The sequence below is a fragment of the Colletotrichum gloeosporioides genome, assembly GCF_011800055.1.
Source record: "Colletotrichum gloeosporioides strain Lc1 chromosome Unknown consensus_82, whole genome shotgun sequence".
Classification (NCBI taxonomy): domain Eukaryota; kingdom Fungi; phylum Ascomycota; class Sordariomycetes; order Glomerellales; family Glomerellaceae; genus Colletotrichum; species Colletotrichum gloeosporioides.
The window spans coordinates 138,187-161,654 of record NW_025544727.1 but is presented as its reverse complement, the minus strand read 5'-3'; the positions used below and the strand labels follow the sequence as shown (position 1 = coordinate 161,654).

General features: G+C 55.3%; 6 protein-coding genes and 1 pseudogene across 7 annotated transcripts; 5 read left to right on the top strand and 2 right to left on the bottom strand.

Moving 5' to 3' along the window:
* Positions 1–1,158: 1,158 nt before the first annotated feature.
* On the top strand, positions 1,159–5,098 carry GCG54_00010014 (Retrovirus-related Pol polyprotein; the record flags this gene model as incomplete). Its single annotated transcript, XM_045409947.1, has 7 exons — positions 1,159–1,212; positions 1,268–1,384; positions 1,443–2,565; positions 2,635–3,467; positions 3,561–3,908; positions 3,971–4,744; positions 4,799–5,098. The coding sequence occupies 7 exons, from the start codon at positions 1,159–1,161 to the stop codon at positions 5,096–5,098; spliced, it is 3,549 nt and encodes a 1,182-aa protein (XP_045258982.1).
* A 30-nt stretch (positions 5,099–5,128) lies between these two features.
* Positions 5,129–6,808, top strand: GCG54_00010013 (annotated as a pseudogene). Its single transcript has 8 exons — positions 5,129–5,199; positions 5,244–5,728; positions 5,762–5,961; positions 5,999–6,075; positions 6,125–6,273; positions 6,337–6,467; positions 6,620–6,652; positions 6,710–6,808. Coding segments are annotated over exons 1-8 (1,245 nt in total).
* Positions 6,809–7,220: 412 nt separating this feature from the next.
* On the top strand, positions 7,221–8,900 carry GCG54_00010012 (uncharacterized protein; the record flags this gene model as incomplete). Its single annotated transcript, XM_045409946.1, has 1 exon — positions 7,221–8,900. One exon carries the CDS (start codon positions 7,221–7,223, stop codon positions 8,898–8,900), a length of 1,680 nt encoding a protein of 559 aa, XP_045258981.1.
* A 2,558-nt stretch (positions 8,901–11,458) lies between these two features.
* GCG54_00010011 (Endoglucanase cel12B) lies at positions 11,459–12,415 on the top strand (the record flags this gene model as incomplete). The annotated part of the gene is made up of 3 exons (XM_045409945.1): positions 11,459–11,994; positions 12,047–12,285; positions 12,336–12,415. Coding segments are annotated over 3 exons (855 nt in total), but the record flags the coding sequence as incomplete, so codon positions are not given.
* A 165-nt stretch (positions 12,416–12,580) lies between these two features.
* On the bottom strand, positions 12,581–13,389 carry GCG54_00010010 (uncharacterized protein; the record flags this gene model as incomplete). Its single annotated transcript, XM_045409944.1, has 3 exons — positions 12,581–12,867; positions 12,917–13,021; positions 13,074–13,389. The coding sequence occupies 3 exons, from the start codon at positions 13,387–13,389 to the stop codon at positions 12,581–12,583; spliced, it is 708 nt and encodes a 235-aa protein (XP_045258979.1).
* A 1,419-nt stretch (positions 13,390–14,808) lies between these two features.
* Positions 14,809–16,809, bottom strand: GCG54_00010009 (putative hydrolase YuaR; the record flags this gene model as incomplete). The annotated part of the gene is made up of 1 exon (XM_045409943.1): positions 14,809–16,809. The coding sequence occupies one exon, from the start codon at positions 16,807–16,809 to the stop codon at positions 14,809–14,811; it is 2,001 nt and encodes a 666-aa protein (XP_045258978.1).
* Positions 16,810–20,864: 4,055 nt separating this feature from the next.
* GCG54_00010008 (uncharacterized protein) lies at positions 20,865–21,699 on the top strand (the record flags this gene model as incomplete). Its single annotated transcript, XM_045409942.1, has 3 exons — positions 20,865–21,251; positions 21,316–21,554; positions 21,606–21,699. 3 exons carry the CDS (start codon positions 20,865–20,867, stop codon positions 21,697–21,699), a joined length of 720 nt encoding a protein of 239 aa, XP_045258977.1.
* Positions 21,700–23,468: the final 1,769 nt, after the last annotated feature.

Below are 23,468 nucleotides of genomic sequence, written 5' to 3'. Positions count from 1 at the left end.
GTTCCGTGTGCCTCCACCAATACGACCAGCAGGGGGTGTGAGTTAATCCCTCATGGTCCGTCCGCACGATACGCCTTTTGCCGATCTACTCTCCAGATGTTGTGCGCGAATTGTTACGCGGTATGGTTCCATTCCACTGGGTCTCCCCCCCCCCCTCCAAGTTTCCACTCCCCCGCCTGGGGTCGTGAGACCGCATCACGAGCGGGAAAAGTGGAACCAGCTCCGACCCCACGGTCTCGGAATAGTCGACATCTAAGCTAGCAAGCCTCCGAAACAGGCTCATCTTGGAGGGGGCTCAGCAGGGCCAAAATCTAGCGATTCTCAGTGCGTCTTCCCAAGCTGCAAGATCGCACACTCGGGGTTCCTATTCGAGGAAATCCCGTCCATGAAAGCAGCCCGAGTGACTGCGATACATGTCGGTACAATCTGGGAGTTGGCGATACAAACGCACATGAATCATGACATATCGCGTGCTTGCTAAGGGTGGCTTGGTACGCAGACCCCTGTCCGCAGCATCCTTAGCTCCCAAGTCATACGTGGGAGGATGTCATGCCATCCGGTTTGGAGCGAAGGTCCGACGGCGAGGGCATCGAGAACCGCCTTCACTGACTTTGTCACGACGTGGCCTCATTGCGTGCGTGTCGAGTCACCGTTGGTGAACATAAGAGATCAAACGGATCCGTTCTTTTCCGCCACAACATCGCCAACCATCTACCAAAATCTGTGTCGTGCGTTTTTTGCACTCGCTCTTTGGTAACCTCGTCTTGTGATCATTCTTTCTTCTCTATTGCAATTATCCCTCTGGACTGCATACGCTCTCTTCATTCAAGACTTTAGGATCATATCATTATTCATCTCATCATTTCTTGGCCTACTTCTCTTGCCCGCTTGGCTTCCTCCTGGGTCACTGCCCCCATTGTCTTCGATCTCTCTTTCCATTTTGGAAGGTCACTTGAGAGCATTCTATTTTACTAGGTAGGCACAATTGCCTCGCCGACGCCTTCCTCCGCTAGCGCCTGCCTCGTCAATATCGCCCATCCACCTTACTGGCTTCTTTCCCAGCGCGCTTTCCTCGCCAATATATTTTTGTCGTCAACATCTCTTCTTCGCAAGCCTTTTTCTCAACCTCTGCGAAGTACACAGCCAACGAACTCTAAGATGACGAGGATTCCGGCATGCCCACCGGCCACCACGCGGGAACTGCAAAACTTTGTAAGTCATGCTGGAAACGTAGCTTGCTATGCCTACTGACACGATGATTTCGCAGGTAACGTCGCGTCAGGCCCGAGCTCCCGATATAGGGCCCGACATCTTATCGACATGGATCCTCCCTCGGCCACAGAAGAGACCTCATTCCCAGGTTCGCTATGAGCAGCGGCGGAAGGTAAGACTACCCGACTGCAAATCGCAATACTTTCGAAGCAATTCTAACAGCCCGACAGAAGCGTCGCCTCGCCAGAGAGAAAGGCATCGAGGAAGAGCCCAAGGACGAGGACTTGTTCGTCATGACCATGAACGTCATGCACAGTCGCCTCCGGCTCAAGCGCCTTGTTCAAGATCAGCTTGAGGCTGTCCACCCTGCCGACATCATTTCTCTACAGGATGTTCCGCAATCTCTTCCATCAATGCGTCTGTCCGGCTATAATCTCGCCTATCACTCGGACCGAGTCATCGAAAAGGGCGAGGATGGCCAGCCTGTTTTGGACGACAAAGGCCGACCCAAGGAGATCATGGAGCTGCGATACGTCGCCTTCTTGGTTCGCACCTCGATACCACTGGCCAACTGGAGGGCCTTCTGGGACGAGGGCGCGAACAAGGGCCTCCTGGCTACTGCGGTTCTCGAGACGGATTACGGCCCAAGAACCATCTTGAATCTCTACAATCACCTAGAGAGGGCGAACTTTGACGAGATCCCTTTCGAAGACGGTGTCATTTTCTGCGGGGACATTAACGCTCACGACCCACTTTGGGGCGGCGAGAAGACGGAGCAGAATTCCTCCGGTAAGAAGGCCAGACAACGACTGGACGCGGCCGAGATGATCAATGTTGGGCCCCGTGGTGTCCCTACTTACTACGGTGGCGATGCCAATACGACAATCGATGTCATCTGTCTTGGCAAGAGCGCTCACTCGTTCTTCAAGCGTAGCGAGGTGTTGGACCACAGAGACTTTCAGAGGGATCATCGCCCCTTGCTTGTCGTGCTGCATGGGGGCCCTCATCGGGATGACAGCATTCGCTACCTCTGGAGAAAGGTCTCAGAGCAAACCCTCGCTTACACCATTCCTCGGTACCTCAAGCTTCTCGGCAACCCACCTCTCAACACTCAGGCTGATATCGACCGTCACATCGCCAGGCTTCTGCGTTTACTCTCCGCCGCCATCGCGGACTGCGTCCCAACCGTCAAACGAAATCCTTTTCGCCCAAACACAGTAAAACGCACTGTGACTTCAGCCATGCAACGTGACATGGCACTAGAGCGCAAAGCTGCTCGTGCACTGTCACGCCTATGCCCAAGGGACAGAGGATACAAGAAGACGGTGCGTCGGTACGAAGCTCTCCGCCGAGGTGTCGAGTATGCCATCCGGACTCAAAATCGCAAGGGCTTTCGAGAGCACATTGCGGACACTTGAAAAGGATTGGATGTGTTTAACACCCTCAAGCAAGGTGTTCGTTGGGCAACCAAGACAGAGCCTGCTCACTCGCCACCCTTGCAGAACCCCGACGGAACGTTGTGCGAGTCGGATGCGGAAAATGCAGCATGCTTCAGAGAGACTGTCTGGGGCCCGGCGACGAGCACAAACCCTTCTCCCTTGGAACGGCCGGTCGAAGACCCTTCCAGACCACAGCATTTTTCTCCACAACATCTTCGTCAAGGCGACCTCAAGTGGGCTCTAGAGGCCGCACCCACTGGCAAGGCATGCGGCCCTGATCAGGTTGCTGTCGACGTCTTCAAGAAGTGTCCAGGCGTCTTTCACAATCACTTGACCCGTATCATGAACGCGTGTCTCCGGTTGGAATACCACCCAGATGAATTCAAGCGGTCGATAACTGTCGTGCTACGGAAGCCCGACAGGACGGACTTTTCTCTTCCTAAGAGTTGGCGTCCTGTTGCGTTGCTTTCGTGCCTTGGGAAGCTCCTGGAGAGGGTTGTTGCGAAGCGGATTCAGGAGCTTGCTGTGAAGCACAGACTCATCCCCCGGATGCAATTTGGGTTTCCTGGACGCTGCACCACCAAGTGCATTGAGTCTCTTTTGTCCCCGGTCTACAGAGGCTTTTGCGTCAAGACCAGGAACAGGAAGAAGTGGAGGTCGACACTCCTCAGTCTCGACATATCAGGCGCCTACGACCACGTCAATCGTCCCGAACTCCTTCGGATCCTGGTACGTAAGGGCAAGCCCGATTGGATTGTCAATTTCATTTGGTCCTTCCTTTCTGACAGGAGGACAATGCTCCGGTTTCCCGGCTATGTCTCAGAAGAATTTTTCGTTAACACTGGAATTCCTCAAGGCAGCCCCCTGTCTCCCATCCTCTTCGTCTTCTTCTCCGCCCCGATGCTAGAGAATTTCGAGCGGCTCCATCCCGATCTCAACGTCTTCGCCTTTTCCTACGTCGACGACTCTTATATCCTTGTCACATCCAGGACATTTAAGGAGAACTGCGAAATTCTCGAGATGTATCACGAGCAGGTTATGGAGTGGGCAACTCCCAATGGCATTCGGTTCGATCCTGGGAAGTACAAGGTGATGCACTTCACTCGTAATGAGAAATGCGACTTGTGCCCTAAGATTTCTGGTCTGACTGTCAAACACGTCATCAACAACTCAGTCGACCCAGAGGCTCCGAAGCACCTTCGAATTCTTGGCGTCATGGTGGATCCGGCGTTGAAGTGGGATGCCCACATTGCCAACGTAAGTGACCCATCGCTTCTCAATCGTTACAATTGTCAGAGACTAACTATTTGGCTTTGAAGCTTGAGTCCAAAGTGAAGAAGAAGCTGGGTTTTCTGAAGCGGATCTCTAGCTCCGTCATGGGTCCTAACCTCATCGATATGCGAAGGCTGTACATCACGAGCGTGCGACCCATCATCACCTACGCCTGTGCTTGCTGGTTCGTTCTCGCCGATGGCAAGGGTCAGCAATTCCGAATCACAAAGAAGCTCATCGCGCGCCTGGATCGGCTTCAGCGCGAATGCCTTGTGAACATCTCTGGTGCCTACAACCAAACACCAGTCATGGTCCTGCAGAAGGAACTCAACATCGAGCCGATAGAAGTCGCGCTCCACCGGATCGCCATGGCCCATCGAGTCCGCAACACCAACACTCTGGAGGGGGAGAGGATGCTGAAGGTTGCGCGCCGTCCCTTTCACCGCATGCGGTCCTTTGCGTGCTTTGATCTACATCCATATTGGGTGGCATATCAACAGGCTGGGCTCGTTCGTGATGAGATTGTGCAACACTACGGGCTGGAACGTTCCGTTCGTCTGGGGCGAAACGTCGCAGGATGGTTCAATCAGTACCTTCGCCAACAGGGTCTTCTCAGGAGCGCCTATCTCTGGGCAGAGTTCGCTGAAGAGCATGCTCTCAAAGCGCCTCGAACATGCGGTTACGAGGCGGTGACTTACATGGGAGAATGGTGCACCAACATTATGAGCATTCACATGGGCAAGACCAGAGCTCAGTCAACCATCCTCATCCACATGAGGACTGGCCACAATGGGCTCAACTCGAATCTGTACTCCATTAACGTGAGTGAGCCCCAAATCCCCCCTTCGGTTGCATTGCTAACCACATTCTTGCAGAAAGCTGAGACCAACATGTGTCCCTGTGGCGAGGGCGAGCACACGGTGGAGCATGTCTTATTCGACTGTGTGAGCCTGGAGCGGCAGAGGAGGGAACTGTTACCCGCGGACTATGGCAAATGCGACGATGATCTGCGGCGGCTGAAGCTGAGGTATCTCCTCACGCAGTGCGCGGGGCCGGTTTCGGCATGGGCGTTGAAGCACTTTGAGCTTGAGCAGTTCTCGTGGACGAAGGAACATCTTCCGATCAGGACCAGGGCTTTTCCATTTTCGTCTGGGACGAGGCATCGTCGTGTATGATATGCCTTTTCAGATAGGACAATGAGCACCATGTTTCCCTGTAACCCTCCCCCCACCCTGGGGTGTGAGTGGCCTGTCATTTGTTTGAATTTCTTGTATTGGTAAGTTTCTACGCCAGTTGACGATGCGCTTGCTGACGATGTAGGTCTTGGTACACTGCTTTATCCCTCAACTCTGTGAGTATGCTGCTCTCCTTTCTATTTCTTGCACGCTCTTTTCCTTTCTTGCGCTGCTTCTTTTCTGGATGTCGTCTGCCGTTTCGCTCGCCGTTTTCCGCCTTCGCCCGCCGTATTTGTCGACCACCATCTACCTCCACCTGCCATCCTGGTCCAACACCTCGGCCTACCAACTTTGTCGACCATCTTCGATCGCCATCCTCATCCAACACCTTCCGCCATCTTTGTCGACCACCACGTTCACTCTCATCTGCCATCCTTGGCCTTCATCCTCGTCCACCACCTTCGTCCACCACCTTCGTCTGCCATCCTCAACCACCATCTTCGTCGAACCTTATCCGCCGTCCTCATTCGACACAGTCTTCCGCCACCTTCCACGACTTTTGTCCACTGCCACCATCACCACCACCACCACCACCACCACCTTCGTCTGCCATCTCCGTCAACCAGTGCCGTGAGGCGTGCACTACGTTTGGTGCTTTCACAGCGGCATCTCTACAGACTGCCGTAATGGTGACAGCTACCACTCCATCAACCGGCCTCATCCGACACCGTTGTCAACCGTTCAGACACGCCGTATTCGTCGCCCACCTTCTACTGTCACCTCCGACCGCTGTCTTGCACTACGTCTGGCATCCTTTGTTCATCCGCACATGCACTCATGTTTCCTCTTCATTTTTCAATCTTGTATGAATGCCTCGTCGCTAACTTCTTGTGAGCATAGTCATCCTGCCCTCCTTACGCGATCTGAGCGATCGACAAGGCCCTCAGCAGAGCGGCTCTGTAGGCAGCATATTCATCGTGAGTACACTGGACTCTACAACTCATGGTGCTGTCTAACATGCTGAAGGCCCTGGAGAATCGTGGCGAGATTCCAATCCGTCTGATCCAGCCCCCCCTGTCGACAGCTCCTGTAGGCGCGGTATAGAGCTTGCGTCTCTGAGTCTGTTAGCCGCAATCCAGCCTGCTTCTGGAGGCGGGCACCGAAGATGAATATGGGTGAGTACCTCACTGGATCAGATGATTGTGTCTTTTGATGTAGCTGATATTGATTTCTCACAGCGATGGTATCCCTGTTGCTGAGCCTAGTGGTGCCTGCAAGGAACCCTTGCACTCTTCCCAACCGTAGCCTTCGCATACCTCGAGCAGCCGCTCGAGGGTCGGCATACACGGCGCCCTCTGGGTCGAAGTTGGTAAGCGCGCTATTTCATCTATCTGAATACGACAGTGTCTAATTATTTTCTAGTTGTTGAAGTTGTTAAGTTGTTGGTCTGCCATTATGTTATTTGATGGATGCAGAGTACTGGCTACTTACCTCACTGCTGCTCTCCTTATATAAGGCAAGGTTCCTGTAACCTTGGTGGCCGAGGCTGCCATGGTAAGTCCTGGTCCCTGTTCTCTCCATTGGGTGCGATGTTAACTGACGTACAGGCAGAGGAAAAGTTATTCGTACCTTGTTTACCTCGTCTTCGTCTCTCTCGAGACCTCTGTGTCTTCTAGTACTGAGTATAGTACTTCTGTGTTCACACCTTAGGTTATATCTATTAGGGTTGCTTGGTCCTTTTCCATATCTGCACCTTGCTGTATATTGTACCTCGGCTATAAATGTGATACTCCACATCAATCTTTTTGCCCCATATATGAATCCGTTGTAAGCGCGATGCTTATCTGACTTGTTTGGTTGACAGAAAAGGAGCGGTGGCAATGGTCGTGGCGACGGTGGTGATGAAGGAGCTGATTCTGTGGCGCTTGTACGCTGTGGCGGTGGTCAGTGTCAGTGGGAACCTTGCTGGCTGGTGACCTGTGTGGCTGAACTTGGTTTGGCATAAATACCTACCCTGCCCCTCCCCACTCCGCCATTCCGGTTTCATCCAAGCTTCTGTCTTGTCTTTCCCCCCAGAAACACCACTCATGCACGCCTTTATCACAGCTGGCCTTACCTCAAGATGGATTGTCGTTTCAACCTCCTGCAACTCCCTTTGGAATTGCGACAAATGATCTATCGCGCCTATTTGCTCGTCGATGGCGGGTATATCTGCGATGCTGAGGCGCTTTTCACGGGCAAGCTCCGGGGTGAGGCCAAGTGCAGGCTTACGCAAGCCGACGGAAAATCCATTGACATGGCTCTCGTTGTCACCTGCCGGGCTGTTGCGAAGGAAATGCTTCACGGCGGTTTGGCCTTGCGCGTCAACACGGTGGCTTTCTCGACCTTCTATTCTGACGAGTTCCGCCAGCGCGGTGAAAGACTCCAAGCTTTCAGGAGCAAGGACGTGGACTGCAACATATTCAACATGATGAGGAACGTTGGCAGCTGCCTCCAAGGCCCAGTGTACGATGCACTCAAAAACGCCTACCCGGTTTTCATGCCTATCGTGGAGCATTTGAGGGGCGGAAACCCGAACACGGACCTCGTGGCGCCTCCGGATTCGAATTACGGCCAGGCACCCTCGCTGTACAGGGAATTCGTAAGACTCGCCCTTCGGCTTGCGTGTCGCTACTATGTTGAGCAATTCAACGAGGCAATGAGCCAGGACTTCGCCATCCAGGAATCGCGTGGTCGGAGGTATGCGCCTGATTATCACGGCCTTGCTGCTTGCTCCATTGAGCCCTGGATTATCCCTACGGACGACGATATTGCACAAATCATGTCGTACAACGGGTGGCCAGTTCCTTCGCCCGATGATGAGGACTTCGAAATCCATCTTCCAAGGTCAGATGACCGCTCAAAATACAGGTTCTCCGCCGCCGCGTCTGCTATCTATTTCCTGGATTCCTTACCATATCACAACCGGGCGCATCTACGTAACATAATTCTGAACGAGGACCGAGAAGCCGTATCGCAACCGGCATGCCATGTTCAAGGCCTCATTCCGTTCTGCAAGGAGAACCCTCTGCTACGGATTGAACGGAGATGCAGCTTGTGGGGTAACGTCTTTCGCCCAGATTGGTTATCCGGAGACCCCGACTCTAGGGTCGATCCGGAATGGGTACCAGACCCAAAGCTGAGGTCAAACCAGGTTTCTCGAAACGTAGCCACGTGGATTATGGAGGCGTTGGTCCTGGAGCACCACGGCATGCCCCACGGCGCGTTTTCCCTTCTTCTCGACGGCGGCCCGGCACCGCAGCTGTGCGAGGAGATATTCCAGACCGTCGTCCAGCGGGACGTGGCGTGGCAGCTCGCCAGGGACGAGTCCCGCCGGCGCGGCTACCTCCCGGCCCGGACGTGGATAGAGAGGAACGGAGAACACCCGTGGCGATGGTCCTCCTACTTCAGACCCGCCGAGTCCGACCTTGGATATATGTACGAAGGGTTCCCGCGGGCCATGAGAGACGTTGCGGAGAAGAAGTCGGTCGTGCGTTGCAACTTTGACGTGGGCGTGCCGTGGGACGTGGAGCGGATCGTCGAGGAGCGTCGCGGCCGCGGCGAGCAGGAGTGGAACGAGGACTGGTTCGCGCACGACCCGCTTGTCTGGGAGACCGTTCCGCCTCTCCCCAGTTGGGCCGACTGTTTGCGGGAGGACGTCCTGCGTCCTGACGAGAATCCTCTGCCAAGAAGAAGTGGTTTCGACGAGTGGCTCGCGAGGTGGGACGAAAGTTCGGACTCGGACGACGACTGGGCTTTGTGAGCAATGGGTGGGACAGGAGCTCGGACTGCGAAGTACCGCTGATCTACTTGTGTTTGTGCCAACAAAGCAAGAGCATGCGGGCAATCTTTGGGGAAAGGAAGTCAGACAGGAAGTGGATGCGACATCGTCAGCCACCCGATCGGACGGTCAGCCCCTCAATTCTTCGCGACTTCGCATGATGGGTGGATTTCTGGAGGCGCAAATTTGGACGACATTACGGTGGGAAGAATTTGTGTCCCATCTTCTCCCGGAGTGCTTTCTCCCATTTGTCTGTTGATTTCGTTTTATTTTTGTTTCTTTTGTCTTGCGCTAGAAAGTCAGTCCCAGTAAGTGCCGCAATTTTTGTTAACAGCCAAGGTAGCAATACAAAGTCGTCCCAGCCCTGAGCCGATTTTCTGATCTCGAGGAGAGCTTCGTTTCTCGCGGTGGAACACTCGTCAACCTCGTCAATGTAAGGACCTATTCTTGCTTCTTGCCACTAATGTTTCGTGCTGATCGCATCCAGAACTTCGAGGCTGGAGCGGTGATGGTAGTTTCATACGCGCTTCTGTTTGGCTTCAATGGTCTTTTTTCTTCGGTTCCGAGGAGTAAGTCCAGTCGCCCTTTGCAAACGTGACTTGAATCGCGGCCTGTAAGTGGATGCGCGATGGCATTTAGGAGAATCTGATGATGGTGGCCCGTCCTTGCTGGGTGATTGGCAGTAATAGGACTCAGAAGGGTCTGCGGGCTTGAAGAGGCGGGCACGTCTGACCACCTTTGGCTTGGATCTTTACCAGACTCCATACATGGGCGGTGCATTTGGAGCCAGATTACGCATTATTCCCAGGCTCGATGTGGTGGCGTCCCAGAAAATGGCCTCATGTGCAAAAGCATGGCTTTTTGGCCGCTACAGACGCTGCAGCCACATCTGTTTGGGTTTGCTTACCTGCCTGTGCATGACGTAGAATAGACAATGTTGTAGTGAATGTGTTACCTGACCTGTCTTCAAATTGCCATTCTTGTGTAAAAACGGGCTCAGCTGTTTCGGATCAAGACGTACCGTACCATCCCTAACGTCCTCGCAAGGTTGACACGCTGTAGCTCGAGATTTAGTTTCTGGGACTGGTTTCTCACACCTTCACTGCGGAAGAAATTTTCAAACGATTGTGGCAGTTTGGTCTAAGACCACGTAACTGGAGGCTGATCAAAGCTTTCCTGTGTCGATGCAACCCGTTTGGGTTACCTTTTGCACTGCAGCGTGTATGCGGAGCCTAGAGGTTCCCTTGACTGTTTCGATCATGCCTGCGAGGTGGAAGACAACTCTTTCGGCTCTAAGCGGTGACTTGTTGTTCGTCAAATTGACATGGTGAGCGTTTTCAGCTCACTGCTGGGGTGGGGTACATGATGGCGTTGACACCTTTGGTTTCTTCTGGAACCTTTCTGGGCCGTTTAGATTAGCTTGAGACTAAGATTGATACCAACGGTCTCGGACAATAATGCAATCAGCTTCTTTCAACGGGATTTTGATTTGCCTTGAACACTTGTCAACCGCCCGTCGAAGCTGCTGCACGTTTGAGGCAGTCTACCGGATGGACAATCAATGGTATCACTCATCTTAAGACGGACACAGTCGAAAAGAATGGAGCTTGTTGCCCAATATGATATTTTAGTGCAAGCTTTCGACCTTCTCTTGCGGGACTACACAAGGTACAGGTAATTTTCAGTTTAGGCGTTCGAGAAAGTCTCTTTCTCATCGACGCCAAATGCTGTCTCCACCCCTATATTCCTTGTCGTCCGTTGGTGCTTATACAGCTTCCATGATCGAGGCGGCTGTTTCTGTCGTTGTCTTTCTGATATCATTTGTATATGAGATCGTCGTTGCATCGTGATAGTGCCTATCAGCCGAGCCATTTGCGCCGAGCCGAAGGAAGATGTAAGCTATTGATGACATTTGTCAGTAGGATCCCTTAATTTGTCCAAAGTGCTTGTTGGCGACGCAGCTAGTCGAAGGGCATTGTTACTGTGACTATTCATTCTCGTTATCGAGGAACGACTATGGATGATGGCGCTTCTTCTACCTTGGGACAGGAGCAAACTAGGACTTTGAAGAAACCCAGATGACTACCCAGCATGTCTCATCAGAGAGTCGAATCTTTGCAAAAGATTTGGAGTAGGAGATAATCTGGCAGTCATTCAATGCCACAGTGCCGGGCTTGATGTAATCGTAGTTTGCTGCTTCCCCCTGCGCCGTGAACTGTTCCCTGTTCACCTTGACGACAGATCTCGACAGTCGGACGCGTAAAAGACGAGTTCAAGGTTCTATTTTGAGAGATGGTGGCCCGCGAATCACTGAAAATCTAATTCTCAGTTAAACACGATATGTCGTAGAACTTGCTCTACTTTTGCGGATTTCGCATTCCGGCACCCCTTGACGTCAGCTAACCGGCCGAAGAGCCGAGGGAGTTCTTGGCTTCCAACTGAAGCTAACGCATCTCAGTGGAGTCTCCTGCGGCTCCGGACCCCTTGATAAGCTTCGTGACTTCCCACCCCTACACATCCCTCCAAATCAGGATTGCAGCCCACGACAGCAGCTCCTTGTATCCACGCCCGTCATCGTCCACCTTCCCCTCACCCCACCAGCTCTCTCTCCTCTCATCCTCACACCACCAACTCAAGAACACACATCTCACCACCCTCACCCGCCGCCAGACATGCCCGACACCCCAACGCACATCGTCACCCTCGAGAAGAAATGGGGCTACCACGCCGCCAACGGGTACGAGCTGAACAATAACACATGGGGCAGCGCCGCCGCGACCTCGGGCTCGCAGCGCACGCACTACGACGGCCCCACGGCGCCAAGCCCCACGGGTTCCGTGGGAATCGCGTGGTCCACGGACTGGGAGTGGCGCGGCGGCGAGAACAGCGTCAAGTCGTACGTGTACGGCGCGCGGCAGTTCCGGCGCCGGCTGGTGAGCGAGGTTGCCGCGCTGCCGACGGAGGTGGAGTGGCGGTATAGCACGTGGGACGTCCGCGCCAACGTAGCGTTTGACATTTTCACGGATCCGGATGTGGAGCATGCGAATAGTAGCGGAGAGTACGAGGTTATGATCTGGTAAGTGGTGAATGTGCGTTGGAGGGAGCCGGCTGACGGGATGGTGGTGTAGGTTGGCGAGGCTGGGCGGCGTGTGGCCCATCAGCGAGTTCAAGACGCCGATTGCGCAGGTGGAGATTGAGGGTCATCGGTGGGAGGTGCACTTTGGGTATAATCATGGTGGGAAGATGAAAGTGTTTAGCTTTTTGCCGGTGGGCGGGCCGATTCAGAGCTTCCGTGCGGATGTGAAGCGGTTCTTTGATTATTTGGTTGCGGAGCATCGGTTTCCGGCTCATAACCAATACATGCTCGGTAAGTAGTGCACTATGAGTGAGACTTTTGAGAGAACTGACGGTTTTCAGTGTTCCAGCTGGGTACGGAGGCGTTTACGGGTGGTCCCGCGAAGTTTGTGGTTTCCAAATTCATTGCCGATGTCCAGTGAAGCTCGTTTCCATCGTCATAGGCTTTGCAAGTTGGAACCCTGAAACGTGGAACTTCTACAGCAATAAATGGCAGTGTTCTATGTCTAATCTAATTTTTTATACTATAGTACAATATCCAGCACAAAATTTCAAGAGAGGAGATGGTCCGACATCATCCTCGGGTATCACGCAACACAGTGGTCCACGCCCGCCGTCAGCAATAGCTTCGCATACTGCTGATGCAAAGGGACTACAACCCCCATCAGGGCTCCCTTGCCATTGCTGACTCGGTCAATCATTATCGACTTGATCTTGAACCTGACGACCTGCTCATGGGGATCAAGTTCCGTGACGAGCGTGATGAACGTGTCCATCTCGCGCGGGCCCTCCTCTCTGGGCGACACACCGCCACGGAACATGAGGGTGTTGGACGACTTGTCGATGACGATGAAGTCGTCCGCCAATATCGTACCTGCCATGGTCAGCAGGTCTGATATATAAGGTTGAAGCATTAGACGTACCGATTGGGTAAGTGCTCTTCAGCAATTCCTCCTTCTCCCAAACGTCACCCGCGTTAGATTCGTTCCTCCTCGCCTTGTCCATCAGTTTCCTCTGCACGGTAAAAGCTAAATCAACTTAGCATTACGTCTTGTCAGTTTCTGTCATTCTCTAACTCACCGTACCGTCCCCAAACACCCGCCGCGTACGTCTCCACCAGCTTCGATCCCCCGCCTAATGCGTCTTCCAACAACCCAGGACGGACATTCTCAAAAGCCACCTCGCGGACGAAACAGTCGTGGAACCCGCCGTTGTTGTCCGGATTCACCTTCTTCAGGAACGGGTGCTGAAAGAGGCTGTCCGTCGCCGGCGCGAACGACTCGTCGAGGGAGCATTGGCGGGTCCACAGGTAGAAACCCGTTGGGACTACAACGGCTGTGGCGGCGGCGAACTTGGAGAAGGCAAGTAACCTTGCCCGGGTGAAGATTGAAGCCATCGTGGTATCTTACGTCGGAAGCGACTTTTTGATGAGTTTCTGGTCACAAAGGATGTCATTCACGAAGAAAACAACTAGCATGAAATTTTGGCTCTGTTGACATGGGTCCTTAGCCTGGGGACGGAGTTCACAAGCTGGCATATTCTCCGTTTCCCTCCGTGCCTTGGCGGAGCCGCACGTGACCCGAAAAATTGAAGTAGCGCTCGACAGTGATAAAGGCGTCTTCCATCGTCGAGTCCGAAAGCCGAGACGCGAGATTCCCTGCCAAGCGGGCCGGTTTTTCCATCCTCACTAAAGATGTGTGAAAAGTGGAGATGGTATCCGGCGGGAGGAGTTGCTCGGTAGTCCGTGGCCTCCGAGCGGGCTTGGCTGGGCATTGGCTAAGCAATGAAGTGTTGTCAGATTAAAATTGCTGTGGGCAAATGGAGTGAGTTGCAGGTGTGTTGGATGTCCGAGCCGCAAGATGCCCAAGGACGCACCCACCGCAGAATTATTTAACCTGTGAAGAGGCTTTTCTTAACAGGCGAAGCATGAGTACCCGGGTCTCGCACTTATTCCTGCAGCGAAAATTAGCGTTGCGATGAATTGAGACCTTCTTGAATTGAGTTCCCATTGATTTAAGGGGAATCAATTTGGATATTGTGGCTGTAAAAGGTTTCCCAGACGTCGCAGAATCTCGCACTAATCTGAACATATGTAATCACGATTCTTCGCAGGCGTCGGCACGGACAGGTTCTACGGTTGAGTACTGCATCGATCATAGTCTCATACACTCTTCGTTTCGCACCTCTGAAATTGAAATGTAGCTTGCGGGAACTGACAACTTCCTCAAGGTGGAAAGAACAACCAGCTCACAGGAAATCATCGTATTCGACATAGCTCTAACCAGCTTCATCAACGGCCATGGACAGCAGATCACAGCGCGTCTGCGTACTACAATTATGAGTGAGAGTAAGTAGGCTTGACTGCTCGTTCACAGAAGCTTGTATTTGTGATAGCATGTGAAGTCCAGGTAAGTATGAATCGAGCCTTGGAGCCGAATCTGAGACTGTAAACCCGACTCAACAGGACGAAGTTGAAGTCTCACAATCATGTACACAAGCTCACAGCTTGTGTGACTCAAACCTCGATTTATGTGAGAAGCTTTCTGACCTATGTGGCGTTGTTGCTTCTGCAGCGTTTTTGCGGCACTGGGTTCGTAAAGGAATTTAGTCAATCGTGGTTTTTTCAAGTCCGATGTCCCTTTGCGAAAGATTTTGTAAATGAGTAAACTTAACAACAATCAGTATCGAAGCAGTCGATTAAACTTTCACATTAAGCATGGTCAAAGTCACATCAACTAGTACTATTTTCATCTCAGTCAGAGAGCTAGAATATATCTAACACGAAAACCACCATTGTACCTCCCACCACAACCACTCACTCAAGAGTTTTAAGCCACACCTCCACCGGATCGCCCCCGCCCTCGACAACATCAGTCTTATGCTTCACCCCATAAAGATACGGCTTCTCGTCCGCATAGCACGCAGTCTCCGCCTCCTCCGGCACCTCCCCCGTCATAATATACCGCCTAGCAATCGCCTCCGTGCACTTCGACGTGTCCCTCGACGAGTGCCCGTAGCCATGGTGCGCCACCAGCCTCGCATTGCGCCCCATCTCCTTCAACAACCTCCGCCCATTACGCAGCGGCGTCGCCGGGTCGTAAGTCTCCGCGATCAGCAGCACCGGGTGACGCAGCGTGTGGTTCAGGTCGCCGCGGTACACGCCCGCGGGCTCGGGCCAGTACGTGCCAAAGTGCCGGCACGGAAACACGTTGAAGAAGCGCGAGTTGCCCGAGACCCACGACTTGGCCGTCATGTTGGCCCACAGGGACGCCCACCAATCCAGCCCGTCGGCGGGCTGCGGCGCGTCCCAGGAGTCGGCGCAGATTACGAGCGTGCCGAGCTCGTCGGAGGACGCGGGCTGCGGGTGCGTCGCGGGCAGCGTCGGGTCGTACTCCCACGCGGAGCGCTCGAGGGCGCGCGCCGCGAGGGTGGCGTTGCCCTGCTCGAGCTCGGCGAGCATCTGCGCGAGCGCGGGCCAGCCCTGCGCGTTGTAGAGGGAGCGGTAGATGGCGCCGACGAGGCCGGAGTAGGTGACGAGCGAGGGCCCGCTGGTGTTGGTGTAGCCCATGACGGGCCTGTCGATGAGCGAGTTGACGAGGGCGAGCATGCGCGACTTGAGGTCGTCGAGGGCGACGGGGTAGCCGTCGACCTCGCGGGCCAGCGCGCAGTGGTTGGGCCCGGCGTTGAGGCACTCGCCGAGGAAGCCGTCGTGCCAGGCGTTGGTGGCGTTGTCGAGGGCGGTCCAGCCGAAGCCGCCGAGCAGGCGGTGGTCGCGGACGTACTCGGTGCCGTCGAGGATCATGCGGCCGACGCTGTGGGGGAAGATGTTGGCGTAGGTCTGCCCGATGCCGGTGCCGTAGCTGACGAGGTAGCCGGTGAGCTCGCGCTCGCCGAGGGCCTTGCGGATCTGCTCCATGTCGCGGGCGACGGAGGTGGTGCTGAGGAAGCGGGGGACGTCGCCGTACTTCTGGAAGCAGGCCTTCATGGTGGCGTTGTTCATGGCGTCGGCGAGGTTGAGCTGGCGCTGGGGGTTGGAGACCTCGAGGTACTGGCCGGTGAGGAGGGACCAGTGGTCGCGGTCGACGTCGTAGGGGAAGCAGGAGATGGAGGGGTGTGTGGTGTTGACGCCGCGGGGGTCCCAGCCGAGCACGTCGAAGGTGCCGTTGCTGAAGCGCTTGGAGACGCGTTCGGCGGCCGACCAGGCGTAGGACGTGCCGCTGCCGCCGGGGCCGCCGGGCTCGATTACGATGGTGCGCTTGCTCTTGGTGCCCGGGACGGGGTTCTTGTATGCGTCGAGGGGTTCTCTGATGCGGGCGAGGCCGGAGACTTGGTACTTTGTCACGGCCAGCCGGACAATGCGTGTGTCGGAGTCATTGGTGTAGTCGAGAGGCACGTCGAGGTATCCGCAGAGGTAGATACCGCGGCCCGCGTAGGGATTGCGGAATTCCTCGGTGGACGTGGTCTTGTTGCCCCAGCTCCAATGAGATGGACGAGGGTCAAAGAGCGCTTCCCACGTATCCTCGGGATGCGGGTCGTTGAGGGGAGGCGGGAGAGATGTGTTGGTGCAAGGGATGAACTTGAACGGGTCGTCGGGCAAGGGAAACCGGCCGTACGGAGACCCCTTGAGATGGACGACCGAGGCGAAGTCGTGATGGTGCTCGGGGTGCCTCCAAGACTTGAGGTCCTGCTTGTGGAGATACCAGCTCGCGGCGCCCAGCAATGCAATGGCGCCGCCGGCTATCAGCCACTTTCCGATGGCTGATCGGTTGTGTCGCCGGGCCGGCTGCACGCTCGCGTATGCTTGCTTCTTCTCCATGTTGAGTGTGATCCACGCTGACTCTGCTTCGTGAACCCAACAATCGCCCCTCAATGGCGGATTTACTGATTATAAGTACAAAACAAATAAGACGTAAGCCCGACGCGGTGACTGCAGTGGTGACGAGGAAAACGCGTTTGAGACGACGTCGCTCGCTGAGGGGTTTCGCAAGCCTCGCGGCGTTCGCGAGCTCTGGTTGGCTCGGCTCGTTGCAGGCTGTAACGGCCGGCTTATGTCAGCTTCGGCCGGCCGAGTCCGGCTTAGCGCCCGGGCGGTGTGGGGATCTCTGGTTCCGATTTGCCGTTGCGGAGCCCACCAAGGTCTCCGGACACGAAGCTGTGAGGAATTTGACGCATGTTCGTCTGTCGATGGTGTAAGCTTCGGCAAGAATTCATCCGCAGTAATTCTTAGTCTGCGTACACATTCCAAAGGTAGAGTATCTCTGGCTCTGGGGGTTAGTGCGGTGTAAATGGCGGCATTCATGTGCTTCATCCGCCCCGTCAGAATGCCTTCTTGATCGGCTTGAACCTCTGCCGGGTGGGGGCCGGAAAGGATGTTCGGGCTGTCGGCCGAGAGATGGACGTGGGTCGGACGGCATTCGATGTGGACCGGCGATTAATCTATCGCGTCCCCGCTTGATGGAGGTCCACCGCTACACGTGAGCTCAAGGTGATCAGCACCGGTCCCATTATAGGTCTGGACCGGAGCAGACAAGCCTTGGAAAGTTCTCTGGTTCTCGGAAAATGTCCCTGGAGGAGTGTATCAAACATGGTCTCTTTGGTTTGCAGGTTGCACATTCGTAAAAGGTCCTCCGTATCGCCATCACTATCAATCAGTCAATCTCAACCTCTGCACAAGTAGCGGCGTAAACACCCACAAGTCCGGTGTGACTAGGCTTACGAGGCAGAATATGCACATTCAAGTAATACGAGCGTCGAGAACTACGTTCAAGAAACTTGCTCATCTCGAGACTTTGAAGAAAGCTGCCGGATTGAGACTCGCCCTCATCTCGACCAGCCAACACGGATAGTGGAAAGTCTTCGGAACCTCCGTGGACAATTACCCCAGCGCAAATTCATTCGCCAGAATATCCCCAAAGAGATCTCTCCCATCAAGGCAATTACCATCTTCGAACGCAAGCCCGTTCAAGTCTTCCAAGAGATGATCAACCCCATCACGTGTAGTCCCATCGCGAGTCAACCGAATCCCCAAGGCTTGGCAAAAATCCCACCTTCCGGCGCTAGCCGCCCAAAAGTCGCCGTCGAAGCCGGAACAACGGCATTCGCTCGCAAACTCAAAATAACAATACTTCAAGCTTCACAGTCCGTGCAACACAGACCGATCAACGGCCTCACTGGATGCCAAGAAGTGCATCACGGCAACGCGGCCGGCACCTCCATCACTCATCTCAAAGTCGAAAAATGACACAGATTGCCCCGTGGGATCCAGCCGCCAGGTACGGAAATCTCCGAAGCGGCTCGTCACTTGTGTTCTTTGCCCCGGTTCGTGAGTGCCAAGAAATTCCAGCGAGATGCACGCACAAAGGTTTGCCAAACCCCAACGCCAAGACCGCCACCGTGGCCGAGCCGGGCCATCGCCAGGCCCGACTTTTCGCAGAAGGGAGGAAGAAGAGAACAGTCATGCGTTGGCGTGAGACGAAAAGTCTTGGCTGTTGTTGTGTGTCTTGTCCGCTGGCGTTGGCGTTTGTTTGCCAATGGTCTTGGCATAGGGCGCACCGCGTGTACCTGCGACCGATGAGACTCGCAGACGGCAGCGAGGCGGAAAGCGCAGTCTGGCTCAAAGGACAAAAAAGTGTCACCGCCTGCTACCCGAGTGTTTCTCGCGAGATGTCCTGAGGGACGGCTTTGTCGCACATCGTGTACGGACACGCAAACCCCAGAAAGCCCAGGAGCATATTAGCGAGATTTTTCCTCGGCGCCAATCTTTGCCCAAAACAAGCGCGCTTGGTAATGCCAGACCTCCCAAGAGAGCCCACGGGAATTTTCTGCAGATGTTAAACCTCAGACAATGACTCTCTATCGCCCTGGCGCCCAGGCACAAAGTCGACAAAAAATATGAAGAAATTGTCACCGAAATCTCGATGAAATTCGTCATGGGGGGAGTAGGGCGCCTGTCGATCAGTCACGGCCGTCTGTGGTCCTCGCCGGCAGCGCTTGGCGCGCCAAGATTATTTGCGCTGATCTCGGGGTCTTGGGTCTTGGGGGAAGGTGTTAGAGAGCAGAGCAGAGCTGAGGAGCATGATTGCGATGGACCCTGAAGGTCTGTACACACGGCAGAGTGGTGTCTTGGCGCAGAGTCAGCTCTGATGGTTGATGTTGACGGCCTCGTCTTGCTTTTTCGAGCAACGGGCGCTGCGACTGTGACGGTTTGTTCAGGGTACTTTCAGTACCTAGGTCGTGATCTTATTCTGGAGCGACACAAGTCTGCCGCGGCACGGCCAGTCTCGAACGCTCCGCGAGAAACGCACCCTTCCGCAACGTTGCCGCAAACAGGGGCGTGTCTCGGCACTTTCCCACCGCCTGCATCGTGGTAGACAGCGGATGGTTGCAGTTGGCGTCTTGCAGCGAAGCAGACGGCCACTCATTATGATCAGGTTGAAGGGAGAGGCACCAGGTCCAATCACCCGCTGCCCAGACACCACGGCCGTTTGCACTACAAGACACACTACCACCACCACCGTGAATGCGCATCCCGACTCTTGGCCAGGCGATAACCAAGATGGCCAATTTCCTTTTCCCATCACCCAAGAAGTCTAAAGAGCAGCCTAGTTCGCGATACGTCACATCATCGGGTGGAAGCTGAGGTATGCCGAGCAGCGCCAGACGCACATTATGGATGCCAATGCCGCCAATGCCTCTCCCCAAGACGCACCTAAACGACGTCCAAGACCCCCAGAATTCCACCGCTGTCTCGTCTCTGGCGCAAATGCCGCCGACACGGCACCGCATTTAGGTACACGCGCAGGCCCAGATACAGCTGTAACACGCCCCCAAGAAAAGCCCAGGCAGCCCGCATGTCGCTGTCCTCACCGTCCCCTCTCGGCGGCGGGTGTCGTGATTGCGCAACAGCAGGTAGAGAGAGTGCCAATGCCAATGGGCGCTGCGCTGGCGTGTCTGCCCTCCCCATGTCGCCGGCCTGGCCTGGCCTTGGCTGCAACACCTCCCAAGAGTGGCCTATTTCTTGTGCGCTTCATGCGAAGGCTCGGCTGTCTTGTGCCAGGTAAAGGACAACTGAGGTGTCCCTCTGGTTCGGCGTTGGCAGCGTGGTACATACATTCATTGCCCAGCCCAGCAGGATCCCCCAAGGGAAGATAAACCTTTCCTCGGTCTTGGCTTACATGCCTTTCTCACATTCGACGCACCTTTCATCTGTACACACGCACTGAAGAGAGGCCAAGCGCAGCGCCAAGCAAAAGCACATCCCCCAAATGAAAATACGTAAAACCCTCTTCGCCCCATCCCCCTAGGTACAGAAAGCCAAGGCGGCCCTCAGTGGCCCCTTTCGGAGTCAGTGACCTGATAGCGCGACTTGGCGGCAAACCGCAGCGAGACCCGCGTCGCTGCTAAAAATTTCCGCCCAGCGACTTGGCTCTTGTGGTGTTTTTTTTTATTTGTACTGGCTGTCCTTCGCCTGTTCTTCCTTTTGGACGGCTCCGGTTTCTTGGTTTTCTCTTGGTAGAGAAATGGTTCGGGCGTGATCAGAGCTTTTTTGCTCGGCGTCTCTGGGCTTTTTTCCCCTTCAAATCTGGGCAGCTAATTCAAAAGGTCGACGAGGGCCACCGAACGTTTCCATCTCTCTCCCGACTTCCCGATCCATCGCAACCCAAAGGACCGACGTCATGTGGGATTCATCTTGAGCCCCCATCCATTCATCAGCATCTCCGAAGCCACCCCCGGCATCATCACCACCACAGCATATGGATTTAGAGACGGCATCCACGACCCATTGAGTTCGCACAACCAGGAGGAACATAATCACCAGAGACGAAGTAGAAAGAATCCTTAGAGATCAAACCCCCAAAAACCACAACCAAAATGTCCCTCCACGCCAGCGCCTACAGCCAGCCCGGCTACTCCGCCCCGCCCTACTCCGAGGCCGGCTACCACCACCCGCCCGGCGGCCAGATGTACTACTGTCAACCCCCCGACACGGCCTCGTCGACGCACAGCTCGCAGCAGCGCTACTGGTACGGCCAGCACCCCTCCTGCGCGCCGCCGTCCCCCGAGGCCGACCGCTTCAACCGCAAGCGCCGGCGGTGCACGTACATGTACTACGTCCTGCGCCAGCTCGCCATCGTCGTGCCGCTGGTCGTCGTCTTCCTCAACATCAACATCTACGTCTCGCGGCGGGGCAAGTACCTCAACGACGACACGAGCCCGAGCGATCCGATCTTTTATGCCATGTGGTTATCTGTGCCGTTGGTGCGTTTTGTCTTCCCTCACGTCTCGTGTGTGCTGTGACGAAGCAGAAAGCTGACTGCCGCAGTCCGTCCTGATGATGCTCTGGTCCTTCACGACCGTCATCTTCCGCAAGCGCGCCGAGCACCAGCGCGGCGGCATCCCGAAACACGTCCACTTCGGCATGGAGCTGTGCTTCTCCCTCGGCGCGACCATCTGCTGGATCCTGCTGGTCATCCAGATCGAGTCCAAGAAGAGCAACGCCTTCTATGCGTATCCGTACATGCGGTACGAGGCGGCGCTGGCGTTTCTGCTCGGGCTGATCATGTAAGTTGTTGTGGTTGTTTGGGGCGAGACGAAGAGACTGACGGGCGGCAGGTTATCGGAATACGGCCTCCTCTTCCGCGCGTGGTTCGAGTTCAGCAACGACAGGACGCGGCTGGAGGACCAGGCTGCCATGGTGCAGGTCTGAGTCCTTCTTCATTGGAACTTTGTGTGTACGATTACGGGAAAACAGCGATTTCAGCATGGCGTTAAGGACGGACGGGGCATCCGAGGAGAACCGGACGAGGGACGGATCACCAACGCATTGTTCTGGTCGATTGCATTATTTCTGTTTATTTTGGAGAGAAAAACCCACAAGATACCCCGATAAGCGTAAAAGATACCATTTAATCAACCTTTTCTCATTTTCACATCGCAGTCTCTGGAGTAGCGACTTATGCCGTAGTCACCTCATCTGACGGGCATTCAGGTATGCTCCGAGCGAAAGTCGGCTGCGTGATTACATTCATTTTCGAGAGAGAAAAGAGATACCTCGGCGTAAAAGATATCATTTAATCATCGTTTTCTATTTCACATCGCAGTCGCTTGGGTAGCGACTTATGCCACACTAACCTCGGGCAGGCCTTCAGGCAGGTTCTGGGTCAGAAAAGGGAACAACATCCCTTCAGTTGCATGATTTCACTTATTTTGATGAGAAAAAAAACCCGCATCAAAGACACCATCCACTCACCCATCCATCCTCACCTCCCCCTCCGGCGCCTCCAACCAGCCCACCCCCACGGCCCCAACAACCCCCCCGCAAACACCACCGCCCCAAACAGCGCCGTGACCGCGTACACCCCAAACGGCCCCAACGCCCCCATCCCAGGCGGCGCCCGCAGCGCAAACCCGTCCGCACCGGGCATCCCCCCCAACACCGTCGCCGTCGCCGCGCCTTGCCCCTCTTCGGTAGTCACACCCGCCGGCACGTCCGCGCACCGCTCCGCATCGCACCACACCGTCGTCGCAGCCCCGTGCATCTCCGTATCCGAGCGCGGATCGTCCGCCGCGTACGCCACCCCCGCCAGGCGTATCTCGGCGCGCGAGGCGGCGATGGCGTGGCCCGTCACTTCACCCTTCAGCGTCGTCGTTGCGCCGGGGTAGGTCAGCACCCGCGAAGAGGTGAGGGAGGCGATGCAGGCTGATTCTCTACACCCGTAGTCCAGAACTCTGTCCTAATCAGCAATGTGAAGTTCGCAAGGGAGGGGGGATGTACGTCGGACAGCAGAGCACACCCACCACCGCCGTCTGCCACCGCTCCGTGGCCGTCAGGGGCGTGAGGCTGTTATCCCACCCGGTGCTCCAGCTCACGCTCGGCTGGGTATGCGAGGCCACGCGGTCCGTCGCGCTGCAGGCGGGGGAGAAGCCCGCGGGGCAGCCGTCCCAGTGCCACGCGCGCAGGGCGGCGCACGCGTCGGGGGCGGCGGTGGTTTGCGGGGCGATGCTGCATTCCGGCGGCGGGGTGACGCGGTCGGAGGACATGGTGATGGGCGGGTGGTGGTGGTTCAGGGTGAAGCTGTATCCATGGCTTGGGACGCTGCTTTTTGGGTTGATGCAGGTGAGTGTAGGGAAGGTCACTGGTCAGTCGATTTTAGGCGCGTCTGCGACCCTGCGGCACGGCGTCCCGTCGCCGCGGTGCTGACATTATCTGCACATTTCAACGACAACCTCACCATAGGTTTAAGTTATGTCATGAAATGATGAGTGAGTGTGAACATGAGATGAGCCACGAGTCATGAATCTCAGTGACCAAAACCCCCAGCACCGATGAGATCACACAACACATCGCACCACACGCATATCCGGATTACATAATATTGGTAAGGCTCGGTGAGCGGCATTCCAACATCACCGACCGAGAGGTGAAGGGAACAAGCTTCGGTGAGGTCCCACTCTCTCCCGCGGAGACCCAGATCG